At 37.6% G+C, this 15,203-nt stretch overlaps 1 protein-coding gene across 2 annotated transcripts in view; it reads right to left on the reverse strand.

Annotated features, from left to right (window-relative positions):
• Positions 1–5,788, reverse strand: part of LOC113644430 (dynein axonemal heavy chain 11) — a 51,847-nt gene extending 46,059 nt beyond the window's left edge. For both annotated transcript variants that reach the window (XM_047810833.1, XM_047810834.1), the window contains exons 1-11: positions 5,365–5,788; positions 4,390–4,533; positions 3,361–3,554; positions 2,658–2,850; positions 2,462–2,561; positions 1,691–1,902; positions 1,303–1,536; positions 1,042–1,209; positions 487–603; positions 277–414; positions 48–172 (exon numbers count right to left, since the gene is read on the reverse strand). In XM_047810833.1, the coding sequence (XP_047666789.1) occupies positions 48–172; positions 277–414; positions 487–603; positions 1,042–1,209; positions 1,303–1,536; positions 1,691–1,902; positions 2,462–2,561; positions 2,658–2,850; positions 3,361–3,554; positions 4,390–4,533; positions 5,365–5,610 (1,871 nt within the window). In that variant the 5' untranslated portion in view covers positions 5,611–5,788. The remainder of the gene's footprint in view (positions 1–47; positions 173–276; positions 415–486; positions 604–1,041; positions 1,210–1,302; positions 1,537–1,690; positions 1,903–2,461; positions 2,562–2,657; positions 2,851–3,360; positions 3,555–4,389; positions 4,534–5,364) is intronic.
• Positions 5,789–15,203: the final 9,415 nt, after the last annotated feature.

Consider the following 15,203-nt stretch of genomic DNA (forward strand, 5'->3'; position numbering starts at 1 on the left):
AATTATTGAATATACAGTTTAGGACTTGGGTGATTCGAAACACGTACATGTCAAGCACCAATCGCATATTCTCCCACAGCACCTGGATTCTGTTTCTCAACATTTTGGCCCATTTCAAAGCACCAGACATGACGGGCATGTTCTTACTCATTATGGCTTTACAATTCGTCCTCTGGAGACAAACACCGAACAATAGCAACAATCACAATGTCTAAAATGTAGCACTGTTACTATGTACATTATATAGCTTACTGTGTTGATAAACAAGAGTGATACCTGCTCTCGCTGAGAGTTTAGTAGGTATTTACATGTTTCCAGCTCAACACCAACAAGGCACATCAGTCTGGTGAAACTGGGGTTGAATATTTCCTTAATGATCCCTCTCTCCATAAAAGGGTGAAACACAGCTAGCAGCTATAAACAACATAATAGTGTCAGCGTTTACACATTTTTTCTTTTTGTTAATGACCAGTGATAGAAGCTTACTTTGAAAACGGATTCCAATCCTGAACAGTCTTTACAGGCCAGACAAAGGATGTTGCCAAGCCGTCTATCGTAGTCTGCAACCTTTTCCTTAAAATGTGCATAATCCTCGTCAAAAGCCTTGAGACAAAAATAAACAGAAATGAATTTATTTTTGTCTTAATATAATAAATATTAGTTATTCACCAATTGTCTTTGAATTATATACCAATTCTTATACAACATTAATCGATTGTGATATTCTGATACAGCGTAAACAGACAAAAGTATAATATTAAAGAAAGATATTTATTAAGGCATCTCTAAGCTATTAGCATATCCTATTCAACCTGGACAGGACTCTTTTAATAACAGTCATCACTGTGTTATTACCATAATAAACCAGCATATCACCCTAGAACAGATGCGTATATGTTACAAGCAATGCAGCATATATTATCAAATAATGATATGTTATCTGCCTTTTCCTAGATGACCCTATCCACCTCTAACAATAACATGGAATCACTACATATTATGGCACTTTTAACAAAATGTTCACTGGTTGTAAAAGCCTACCTTGGATGTCAAATCTAAAGGATCATATTCACTGTCCATGACTCCTTTACAGAGCTGCTGAAACTCAGAGTGCAGTAGAAAAACCTGTTCAGTGTACATTCTTCCTTTGATTCCACCAAAAATAACCTTTTCCAATTTTTGTAATTTGACCATGGTGAAGAAAAGATCCTGCAACGCACACATTTCATTTAGTGTGATTACTTTAGAAATGGACTTTAAAGCCAATGTAAGATCAATCTATAACCGGAACCAGAAATTCACCTCTAACTGAAGCACTCGAGCTGTGAAACAGTCGAAGCGACTGAACACCAAAGCAGATGGAAAGTCCCAGCACTTGCATTTGCCTCTGGAACTGGCCCAGGAGGCCACTGTCTCTCTGTAGGTATGGAACGTCTCTTTAAAACTTTGAATAAGCTTCACAACAACTTGAAGCTTCTCCAGAGTTTCCTCTGTCTCTCCTCGTAGCAGCTCCCTTCCACAAAGGTATAAGTTAGCCTGGATGAAGGAAAGAAAAAAATATATATATATCTTTTTTTTTTTGTTATTGTTGTTGTTGGTTTTTTTTTTAGCTGTGTATCTAGTACAGATAATGCTGAAGAAAACCTAACTGAGATGTTAAAATCCAATCCTATTCAGATCTCATTATTACCTGTTGAATGAAGAGGTTGCACAGCTCCTGCAACAGCACTACAATGCGAGCAGGCTGGCGGTAAAATGAGCAGTGAGTCCAAACCAGAAAAATAACATGAAAGAGTGGAGATATGAATGGATGGATGGATGAGAATTTCGCCTTTTCAAAACAAGATAAGACTGGCCGAAGCTGCTGCAGGTAAAGGTCCACGTCTCTCGCTTCCTGTAATGCTTCAAATATAAAAATGAAAGACAGAGAGCACATATACTCAAAGTATAATATATGCAAAATCGATATTCATTCATGATTTATCCTATTCTCTAGAGCCTATCTAGGGAACACTTGGGTTTAAGGAGTATACATCCTTCATGGGATTTACTATGCACACACACACACACACACACACACACACACACACACACACACACACACACACACACACACACACACACACACACACACACACACACACACACACACGCACACACATACACATACACATACACAGTCATCCACAGCTATGTGCAATTTAGAGTAGCCAATCCACCTACAGCCATATTTTAGAAGTGGGAGAAAACGCTTAACCCAGAGGAACACCACAGGGACATAGATGACAACATGCACAAAAAAGTAACCAAGGATTCAGAGCTGGAGCTGTGACGTGGCAAATGTGTCGCCTAGCAAAAAAATATGTTCAGTATTACTGGTTAGCTTGCTACACTACATGCACAGACTTGTAACAGAATATCATGCAATGATAAAAAAAAAATTAGGTTTGAACTGAATTACCATCATAGACCTCCTCTGTAAGAGCTCTAAAAGATGGGTAATAGCTGCTGTCTGCCACTTCTAGAATTCTCACCATCTTCTGAATAGCTGGGCTCTGAATCTGAGAATAAGACATTTATAGCCACACAAATCAATGATATCATTACTAGGGAATTACACTAGTAAAAGGTGAAGAAATGTTCATGGATATACCAACCTGTTCATTAATATACTCTATGTTGTTTTTTCTGGCCCTCCAAAAGTCCAGTTCGATGCTTGGTCCAGGGTTTTGCCCCTTTAAGATGAGCTGAGCAGAATCTTCTTTTAAGACTTTTTGTATGAGATGGGCCCAGTTAATGACCATAGACTCAACTGCATGCATCACTGCCCTTCTGTCATGACAGCACTGGCTGAAATTGTAAAATTAGTTATTAACTATTGTTAACTGAAACAAACAGTGGAAATGTGCTATATGTGTTAAAAAAAATCACATATATCAGTCCCTTTAGGATTTCAAACAGTTTTTTGTGATTGTTGCATCCAGAAATGCTGGGTTTACTGCACCTTTATTCAGTTTGCAATGGAGTATTTTGTGCTTTGTTTTGCAGCAAACTACTTAAATTCATGAAACTGCCAGTACATGATTCTTCTTTTAAACTACTACAGGTTTAGACACATGTATTGACTTTCTATGATGTCTGTACTCGTGTTCGATGCACATGAATCACTGAAGGCTTACTGAATAGGGGTTATGATGCCATTGCATGACACGATCTTGGCCAAATCTGCTGCCCAATGTTCCTCAGAATATCTCAGAGATAACTTGATTTTTGCATTAATTTCTGCTTTTGGAAATCTGGTGAATCCTGGAGTGACTGATTACGTAAACATGCGTAATGAAATATAAAATTCTGTCTTACAGACTGATGGGTGCTGGACAGTCTTCTATCTTCTCTGTTACAGCTGGCACAGGAAGCACAGTTTTCCCAATGACTTGTCCTTTAACCACAGAGACCTTGTTTGATAAATTCTCTATGTGTCGGGTTATATCCTGGGATATCACATTCGGCCAAAGCTGATGATTCTCCTTGTTTGACAAAAGTGGCAGGCAGACCTTGACATAAAACATGGATACATTATGCATGGAAAGAGCTGTCTGATACTGAGTGGTGATGCAGGCATTTATTTACATGCTAGCCTGCTGCTAGGTTTCAAACTTCAAAACAGGCTTGAGATAAGTGCTGATAGCCTGTGAGATCTTGTTAAATATTTTTTTCCTCTTTTAGAGAGCAGGGAAAGAGCAGGGAACACAACCTGGATGTATTCCCACAAAAGGCAATTTATCATAAGTAATCTTTCTACTGGAATGTTTTTAAAAGTTGGAAGGAATCTGGAAAATCCACACAAATCCAGATCAACACAGGGAGGACATCTAAGACATATAGAAGTTAGGGAAGTCATGGCCTAATGGTTAGAGAGTTTGACTCCTAACCCTAAGGTTGTGGGTTTGAGTCTCGGTCTGGCAATACCACGACCGAGGTGCCCTTGATTGAGCAAGGTGAGGAATCACACACACACACACACACACACACACACACACACACACACACACACACACACACACACACACACACACACACACACACACACACAAACTGCTCCCCGGGCACTGCAGCATAAATGGCTCCCCGGGTGTGTGTTCACGTTTTGTGTGTGTGTGTGTGTGTGTGTGTGTGTGTGTGTGTGTGTGTGTGTGTGTGTGTGTGTGTGTGTGTGTGTGTGTGTGTGCACTTTGGATGGGTTAAATGCAGAGAATGAATTCTGACTATGGGTCACCATACTTAGCTGTATGTCACTTCACTTTCTCTAGAGAAATTGAGTTCAGGGACCCTGGATCATTGAGACAGTACCCACTACCTGCAACCTGTATTTGCCTTTAGCATGATTACCTTATCCATACTGGTTGACAGCTGAAGAAGCAGGGATGGTGACAGAACACCAAAAAGCAGAATATCCTTGCAGTTTTCAGAAAGGACAGGTACATTTTCCTTTTTCAGAACATATAACCTCTTGCAGTCAGAGAGAAAAGAAACCTGATGGACATACAGCATACATGAAAAACGTTATGTGAGAGTTATGGGTATAAATACACTGTAAAATGCTGTAATTTCACAACAATTTACAGGCAAACGGGTCAGCCAATCACGCAGCAGCAGTACCATGCATAAAATTGTACAGGTCTTGAAGTCTTGAACATGTGTGATCACTGTGACTTTGATCATGGTTTGGTTGTTGTTTTTAGATGGTTTGGTTTTAGAATTTCAAAAACAAAAAATCTGCAATCTTCCCACACAACAGTCACTAAAGTTCACCAAAAATGGGGGGAAGAACAGACAAAAAGATAACACAAGATTACATCATGTTCCACCGCTGTCAGACACACAGGACACACAGACTCACCCAAATTGATCAGGTGAAAAATAGAAAAAAACCACCTGGTTTTAATTTTTAAACCTGTCCGGTTTGGATGAGTCTGTGCCCAAGATAGCACTGGATTCTTGTACGACATGGTGGGCACATCTGAAAAGCTTTACTGTTCAACACATTTGTAAAGAGTGCTTTTGAGTGACTAAAGACTTCCTGTCTGCTCAAAACAGTCTAGTAATTCTCTAAGTAGTTTAAGCCCGCAGCCTTGTGTGAAATTCCTAGAGCATCAGCAGTTTCTGAAATACTCAAATCATCCCATCTAGAACCAACAACTACTCAGATGTTTGATGGGAAAACAAACTGAAGCTCGTGACCTGCATATGCATGATTGTTTGCATTGCACTGTTTCCACACAATTGGCTGATCAGAACCAATCTACATGTTTTGTTTTTTTTTTCATAATAAACACACACTTTAGCAGCACAGGCCACACTCACCTCAGAGGAAGCAGTGAGGACAGCAGAAGAGGCTGAAGAGAAAAACAAAATCTTAACTCGTCCCTCAAAGTAGTCAGTGAGAAGGATTTGGTTTTCATCGATAATGATGAACTTGTTCCAAGACTCTGGTTTGACTTTTAACATCTGAGACATTTTCTCGCCCATAAACTGCACTCTTACGTCATCAGAAAATTCAGGGTCAACTTGTTCTTCTTCATCTTCATCTTCTTCATAATCTTCAAGCATACTGAACAGTTTAAAACCTGGCGAAAAGTAGAGAAAATACTTTTAAGTTTTGAAGTTATGAAGAACGGGCTGTATTATATATAAAATCTGGAAAAATAATGATAATTAAGATTTTTTTTTTTTTGCGCGAGACACGAAGATTGGGAAAGGGGGAAAAGCACGCGCTGTAGGGGGCGGGATAGCGTTCCGTTGCCATGGAAATAGGCCCAGTGTAAACACGTTAGCTCAAACACACTGGGTTTGTCCAATAGAAGCTGGAGCTGGTTTTACACTTTTAACCCACTATGGTTTAGCTGTGACGGTGCTGTAAGGTTTGTTTCCTGTTTGTCTGCCATTGATGACACGTACAACTGATTTGTTGTTGTTTTGTTTTGTTTTGTTTTGTTTTTATTCATAGTTTACTGCATTGGGTTCCTTTAAGAACGACATGTCAACTCATACTTAGCTTTTTTTTTGGTCACAAATAATTTGTGACAAACAGGTTAAACCCTGTTATGGGCCAGTGAGTGCACCGCTGTTGCCCTCTAGGGGCCTAATTTACAATGAAATCAAACATGTCCGGGTTGCCAGATTAGATACTTGTTGTAGGATCAAAGCTCGAAGTAAAATCGGAAGAAATAAAAATCAATAGATTGTATGATTTTTTTTTTTTTTTTGATGAGCTGCATTCTCTTTTTAAATCTAGATTTGAATTTGAATCAGTAAATTATATATCTGATAAGTAGTAAACACAGGTTCAATGACAGAGAAATGAGAATCCTTCTTAGGTATACAAGTACCTTCACCCTTATCACACACACTGTGAGCACTGGTATTTGTGTGCACATTTAATCTATAATTTATTGTAAAAATATATATAGTCGGAAGTAACGTATAAAAATCTAAATAAATCCTTTCCCTTAATATCAGCAGTGACCTCAGGAGGGCAGTCCTTCCTCCTATCTTTCACTGCACAGCACTACAAGCTGCCCTACAACCTTCATTTCCTAATACATAATAAATGTTTTAGATACTTTTTGAAAAGTAACTAACCTCTCTCTCTCTCTCTCTCTCTCTCTCTCTCTCTCTCTCTCTCTCTCTCTCTCTTTTGTCTCACTGTGTATTCACAGTATTGTGAAGTTTTCTTTAATATGTTGATTGAAATCTTAAACGTGAGCTATTACTAAACACAAACTAGAGCATGAAACTACTGATAATGTATAATGATGATGATGATGATGGAAAAATGTATATATATATATATATATATATATATATATATATATATATAATGCATTTTTCCATCATGCATACATATATATGTATGTATATTTTTTTTGTTTGTTTTTTGTTTATGTTTGTCTCATAATTTTTTTATTTATGTTTTATTGTCTCATTTATCTCTCTTAGTGAAATATTATTTGACAACATTTAACTGTGAAATATTAACTGACTATCTACAGTTTTTATTCAGTCTATTTATATTACCAAAATAAATGAAATAAGTTTGGTAATTTCACTCTGTGTTATATTAACTCTATGTCTTTTACACTCACACCAGAATCAAGAGAAGTCTGTTCCCCCAAAACATTCAAGATTGGTCATTTTAAAAATGTATGTTCTGTCCAAATCATTACCTCCTCACATCTAATTCTAATCATATGTATTTTAAAAAAATATTTAGACCACACATCTTTATAGATTTCATGTTATAGCCTTAGTCTAAGTGGGATTGAATGAATTCTGTCCTTTTAATCGTTTTCTCTCTCACTGTAGCTGTGGACTGAAGACAGATGTGTGCTTTTTTTGTTGTCTGGTCTAATAAACTAATCAACTGGCCTATGTCCAGTGTTATAAGCAAATTTGTGTCTAAAAAACATTGTATGTGACGTTTCCCAAATTTAAAATTTAAACTAAGACTTTTACACAAGTTTGCTTTTTCATTATGACAAATTTAAGTGAAAGGTAAATTTATGAGGGGGAAAATGCTTTTATTTCAGTCTTAGTTTCTAATTGTGTAAATTAACACGCATGTTAAAGGGTTATATTGAATGCTCTATACACACATACACAACAAATCAATATGTTCTATTAAAAAGAAAGTCTTGCTCAATACCGCTGTTAATCATTGATGAAGCTCCACAGCTTTATATGCATCCAAGTGTAGAGAGTGTGCTGTAATGCAAAAACTACTGTATAATCTATAGAAGTAAAATAGACGGAAAATCTAGTGGGATGTTACTGAACCTCAGATGTCTGATTATTATATATTCACTGGTATATTTTCACTGGTTTGCTACTGTTAACCACATAAAATTGTAGGTTATCATTCAGGTATTAAATTTAAAAGCCATAAAATGGTATTTAGGAGGAGGGTAAAGCCTTGTTTCATTCATGAGTGCCATTCATGACTGTGGAAATAGTACCATTCAATTAATCTGTTATTATTAACATAAACCAGAGGTGGGGAGCCCCTGCCTAAAGCATATTATTTAATAATCACTTTGAATTACACAGCGACTACTACATTACTGCTAGTGGTATAAAGAAATGTAAGTCTGGTTTCAGGGATTAGATAATTTAGGAAATTAGGACAAATGTTGGCGAGTTTCTTAGCTAGCTAGATGACAAGTTAAGCCAATGTGATATAGGGGTATTTGGGATGAGTGGAGATTTCAGTTTGCATATTTATGTGTAATCATTCATCCTGGCATTTTTGTTGAAATTCTCTTGTAACTGAAATCTTACTTATTAATAAAATACTATTTGTGGTTCCCACAGGAATGATTCTTTGATGTAATTAAATTATATTCAACTATTTGTGTGATGGACAATACATGTTGTTGGATCATTTTAAACTGTGGTTAGGCTTACCTTTCAGTTTCATCATAAAAAAGTGTGACCTTTTTGGAGTTCAACTGTAAAATGTTAAATGTAAAACGTATCCAGTTATCAACTCTATTTAAATGCAATCTATTTTAGAGACATACTCGGATCCACAGTAAAGTTCTCTGGGAGTCTGTGATTTAAAGTTAATATAATTATTTGTATTATTTTTAATTATTTATATTATTATACCTGTCTTAATTATACATTGTACTTGTGTTCTTATTGGCCTGTTTGACTACTTTAATTGAATAAGTAATCCAAACCTTATGCTCACAAACAATTCATTTTATAAATAATCTTTAAATGAATAAAACTTTGGACGAATGCTATTTAGCACTTAGTGCATAGTGCATAGTGTTATTGCAGAAATAAAACATCATTTTTTTTCTTTTCTTTTTTCTTTTTCTTTTTTTGAGAACTTTTAAAGAGAAAGTTACAATAACCCAAACATTTGGTATACAGAGTTGGCTTAAGAAATAATTTACGCAAACTTTTTGACACACCCGCACGCACGCATGCACGCACGCACGCACACACACACACACACACACACACACACACACACACACACACACACACACACACACACACACACACACACACACACACTGTAAGCGGACAGGGCCCTGCAGCTCCATCCGGGCCCCCGGCAGTGTGCGCGCGCGCCCCGCGGTGTAGGCAAGCCTTGGAGAAAAAAGGACAAATTAGCGGCGCTGTAGCCTCGAGCTCGCGCTGATGGATGCGGCCTCCGGGGAGGAAGCTGATTCAACTCCTCCTGCTCTACTTGCTTTAAGAGTTCCTCTCCAAAGATATGACAGATTTAAACACTTCCTCCTAGATAGGCTAATGAAAGACTCTTTAACACAAGCGAGGACAAGTTAGAACATCACAGTTTTTTTTCTCCAGAACAGACAGATCCTGCCTGTTATTTTTATATACAGAGGAAAATAAGACTGCTTTGTGCAATAACCTAACTGTTACACAAAGACTACAAAATCATTTATAGGCTCATTGGATATGTGCTCATGAAATATGATTTATTTTGATTAGAAATATGATTTGTGTGTGTGTGTGTGGGGGGGGGGGGTGTTACCAAATGACGTCATGCTTGGTTTTTGATGTTAAAATTAGGGTTAGGTTTTAGTGTTGACATTGCATCAATTAGCTGCTCCAATAATTATGTCAGTAGAAGGTCATCACAAGCATAATAAGACAAATGTGTGTGTGTGTGTGTGTGTGTGTGTGTGTGTGTGTGTGTGTGTGTGTGTGTGTGTGTGTGTGTACAAGCACCATGTGCTAAGAACTCCCTAAGGATGCTTTTACCCACAAAAGACAGCTTTATCCCTTTTAATAAGCTCCCACAGTATACCTGCATACTAACAAAAGCAAGTATTAGAGATTAAATACAAGAAACTAATTCTCATAAAAATGCCTATTATGAAATGATAAGCTTTTCAACCTTATTGCAAAAGACACACACACACACACACACACACACACACACACACACACACACACACACACACACACACACACATATTTAGGCACTGCAACTTTTAATCTCAGCCATGCTGGTCTTGTAGATGCCACCTTCTTTGCTTCCCCATTAGAGATGACAAAGTGTGGGCCGAGAGCTCCCTGACACCGGTTCCGGGCTTTCTCATTCCTCCTCCGAGCTCTGTTTGGCATTAGTTAGAGAACACGTGGCCTTTTGAGTTCCTTATCCCGGACCGATGAGCTATTCTGCTCACAGCTCACAGTGTGATTTATGAGCCAGGGCTCCCCAGCATGGTGCAGGGAGATCAGAGGTGCTACTGAGCCTCAGTGAAAAAGTTTTAATATGCACCCTACATGGTCTCATCTAACACTCACCAACTATATTGCTCAGAGGGAATGGGTCAATAAATGTTTAAAATGCATCAGGACACATATCTAGGCTTTACTATCTATTGCATGAAGTAGCAACAAACAATGTTGGGTGAATGTAACAAATGCTAGTGAGACATGTATAAAGATTTGCACAAGCCAATGTATGGAAACACATGTCAAGTGATCATATATACCATATGATTACTATTTCTTCCAGCAGGTAAATTTGAAATGTCCTGTGATTTTAGTAAAGGAGTAGAGCTGGTTCAAAAACTTTGGTTGTGCCACTGAATAACTGTCTTTTATGAAGGTTTTAATGGAGTCTGAATCAAGTTACCCAAAAAAAAATTATCTTCTCTGATTGCAATCAGTTTTCTTACACACTGTTCTGTTTAAAGTTTTGTCAAATATTATCCAATTTACCACTAATGCTTAATTGAAATCTGTTTATTATGAGCTTCTGTCGGTCCACTGATAGCACAGAGCACTCGTTTTTTTTAGTGATTCAATCCCTTTTGAGTGTTTGTTTTCCTCTCTGCTCTAAGAGCGAGTTGAATTTTCAAGTGCACATCTATTGTCAGCCTGAAAGCCTGCCACTTTGACTTCTGTCTTTGGTTGGTGGAGTGAAGATGTCATTGTGCATGTGTGTGTGTGTGTGTGTGTGTGTGTGTGTGTGTGTGTGTGTGTGTGTGTGTGTGTGTGTGTGTGTGTGTGTGTGTGTGTGTGTGTGTGTGCTTGTCTGTCTGTGTGTGTGTGAGTGTGTCTGTTTGAGGGGCCTGTGCTGCAAGTGTTACGCAAGTTTTACTAGCATGCTCGTGAATGAAACAGTTCCAGACACTTTGGCAGCTACGACTACATTCTTTCAGAGATGTGATACCTTGTGAAAACACATAACGTAAATCACTTGTTGATAAACTATCCCCGGTTCAGCATAAAACCTTTAGAGGTTTTATTGGCACAGGATCAATGGAATGCAGAAAACAAAGGAAAAACATGTTAGGGCATCACATAAAAAGGGATTTTTAAACATGCAGTTATTAAATAATCTATTTCTGCTTGATTGGCAGACTGGGAAAGATTTGGATTTTGACCAAAACTGAATGTGAATCGTTTGGCTTTTGCATGTATTTCATCCAGGTGTTCTAATATTTTTAATAATCTGCCTTGCCTAGCTTTATATTTCTAACAAAATCTACTACTAAAAACAGTACTACCAAATATTAAAGAATTGTAAACGTATCACTGGAAATCACTTCATATTAACTATCAGCATCATCCACATCAGTCCCTGAGGTATAAGTTAATTGAAACAAATGCTGCCTTGTCATCTCTTCACTTAACTGATACCTTGTGACACAAACATCAGTAGAGAATTATTCATGATTACTTCTGACTTTCCTTTACTAAATTTTCATTTAGTCATTAATGTCATTAATATGTTTAATCTCTTATGGTCATTTAAACTGCCTTTATAGAGTATGTAAGCATTCTTCTCTGCTTTCTTTATGATGTGATGGTGATGCAGCATCTGTTTATAATCATGATAAATGAGGCTTAATAATTTTTAGGCAGACCGACTGTATTTACCGCTGTGTTGCTTAACCCCCCTTGTATTTATTTATTTTTTTTTTACAAGTAAATTTGAGTTCCCTTCTGCAGGATAATTTAAATTGACTTATCAGACGTTTTTGATCAGTATAAACAAATCAATTATTTTATGGCTGCAAGTCTGATATAAAATGAGTCAGGATGCTGTTGGCTTGCAGTGTGATATGTGTTTACTTCTCTTGTGATAACCTTACACTGTGTTTTAGTAGATAAATATAACACCTTCAAATCCTTAGATCCTTATAAAAAATGCCTGGAGCATCTCAGAGAACAGAAATGGAAATATTAGAAAAAATACAAATTCTTAAAGCCCTGAGTATCTACTTTCATATGAACCTTTAACCAAAACTGGAGTCTGACGAAACAAAAATGCTCAACACAGAGAGCACAAAACATGTACAGTAGGCATTCCATATTGTGGTAAATGATCTTTGCAGGCAAGAATAAATCCATGTTAGAAATGAACATAAACCATTTCCACAAGTAGCAATGCTGAAATATAGGTAAACTCTATAAATCTACTGCGATGTGGTGTGACTTTGTGGTGTCAGAGAATAACAGGAATAAAAATTGACAAGTGCCTTTTCTTCAGTTTGACCTCAATAACCACATCTGTGCATCAGGTCACCTCCTCTCCAAATTTTTTTTTTCTTTAGCATTTGCTGATTTAGCCATGAGATTCAAACTCATGACCTTCAGATCAGTAGTCCACTGAGCTCCCACATAGATCTGTGTCTAGCCGGGATTCTTTTCTTTTTGCAAGTCTTTTGCGATGTTTAAATAAATAGTAGACCAATTGAGCCCAGTTTGCTTCAATACATTTGTTATAAACATGACAGAGTTCTATATTTTTCAGTCTCCCAGCTCCCTCGGAAAGCAGAAAATAATTATGTTCTGCATTTCATTCAATTTTTCCTCATGAAATTAAAATGAGTTCTTAACTTGGCCATTAAATGTAATTGTTGTTCTTTCACTGGCATCAAATGGCGAATTATGAAGAGGGGCTTGTGGTTATGAATTTGAGCTGCAGCATTAAATGAAGTGGTGCCAGTGTGAATGTTATGCGCTGTCGTTACAGTCATTAGCTTTCTGTTGCAGCACAAAATCAATCGGCTAGGAGCTGACATACTGTTGAGGCCAGAGCAGGAAAAATGGCTAAACTAACTTAATATCCTTAGCACTTTCCTGTCAGTGAGCTTATTGAAGGTGACTTATTACATCAGCATCTGATTACAACAAATCTAGAAAAATAAATCTCATTAAGAATGTTTATGATGTTGGTGGATTGATTGCTTTAAAGAAGTTTTATTGGGTTTAGAGAATTGATTTATTTGATCAACTGATTTCCCAAAGACTTTATCAAGGTTTTTCAACAGATTTAGCCTTCTGCTTGCATGGATAGTAGGAAGAAGTGTGAATTTTGATGTGGATTTCAACCCCTGAACTCACAACGATCTACAATGCTGGGAAAATTCAATCTCCTCGGTAACCAGCCTGAAGTGTTTAATCCTCACCGTTTCCTGTCTGTCCTCCCCTCTTTCTGTCACTTTCCTTCCCCCTCTCTGTCCCTCTCTCTCTCTTTCTCTCTCCCCTTTCTCGTCTGTCCATTAGACTTGGCAGAGTAATCGAGCAGCACCAATTGCTCCTGCCGTGAGATCATTAAGTAAATTATTTTAAGATCAAACAGCCAGCAGTCACAATGAAGCCTTAGTGTGATGGTAAAAGCTTCAGAAGTCCTCCGTCCTGCCTGTCCCCACCTCCTCCCTCCTCTCGAATGAATGCTCTGTGGGGAACTCTCCACACCTCTCAGGTGAATACCCCCTCCATGGTCCCATTAGTAGCCTTTTAGCTGCAGGCTAAGGTAGGGCTCGCTAATTGGCCTCGGGAACAAAACTAGGACACTGGCAGGAGATCTGCAGGCAGCTAAAATAAGAGAAATTATTTCATCCCTTAGGTCAATACTGTTGGTCCGCTAGTCTGTGGAACAGTGGACTTCATCAGCCACTAGGACTCGACTCAAATAAAAAAAATTTTTTTTTTTTTTGAGACCACAGCGAAATTGCAGACCATTTTGAGAGAATCACATCTTGATGAGTGGCTTTTAGAAAAAAGTTGTTAACTCAAGGGATTGTTGTTTACTTGGGAAAAACAAGTTTTTGCCCCCTTTGTTGTAAAATGATAACGTTCATGTTCTTAGTGTTAGAGAGTCAGTAAAGCAGAGTGAAAATGTATTCAGTTTCTTACACAAGGTCCTTACCTTTTTTACTTCAAATTTATTACCATTAAAAGCCATGTAAGATCAAGAGCTATTTTCAGAACGTAAATGCTATACCTTGACCTACTATTAGTTAGTTTGCATACGCAGACTAAATTATGTAAAGTGTAAAATGGAGCAATAATTTAATATTATGTTATTTAAAGTAGAGGGGGGAGGGAGAGAGAGATAGGAGAGAGAGAGAGAGAGAGAGAGAGAGAGAGAGAGACAGAGACAGAGACAGAGACAGAGAGATGAGAGAGAGAGAGACAGAGAGAGAGAGATAGAGATAGAGAGAGAGAGAGAGAGAGAGAGATGAGAGCTTGTGTCTTTTGGTCAGTTTATAAGCCATTAGACAGTTATTACCGTTTCTTTGAGTACATGAAATCTTGCTTTGACAGTTTGTCCTTTCAACTAGGTCGAAGTTTCACTCAGGTCATAATAACTGAAGCCTGAGTGTTTGTAAAATACGTGACCATCCCGCTGATCTTTACTATTAGTTCATATGTCACACTCAGTCTAAAATAAAAGAAAGTTCTTTTGTTTTGACTGAAACATGTAAGAATCGGAGAAAAAAAACAATACAAAAGTCTAGAATTTAGACGTTAAACATGTCCAAATATTGGAACAGAGGTGCATATTTTTTCTGCATCCCCAGATTTGTCATCAATCACTTGCTTTTAATTCCTGATGGACTCCTATTGAGAGTTAGAAATGTGCATGTAATTCAGTTGAAAGCCCATGGCACTTCTCAGGCATCTTCCCTGCCTGTTTGTCAATGTGCTATAATCTCATGCTCAGTGTGACTCTAAGTACTGCTCAAATTAGAGCATTCACTGAGTGCCATGTTAGCAAACAGCTATGCTTGTCAAGAGTGTGATGGGATCTCTTTTCACTTCTTTTTTCTTGAGCCGTGAAAATGTTTCCGTATATAATGATGCATTGAAATCTTTTCTACAGCCTCTTCGTTTCGTTTTATACGGCAGCCATATTT

Source organism: Tachysurus fulvidraco, chromosome 3 (genome assembly GCF_022655615.1).
Source record: "Tachysurus fulvidraco isolate hzauxx_2018 chromosome 3, HZAU_PFXX_2.0, whole genome shotgun sequence".
Taxonomy (NCBI): Eukaryota; Metazoa; Chordata; class Actinopteri; order Siluriformes; family Bagridae; genus Tachysurus; species Tachysurus fulvidraco.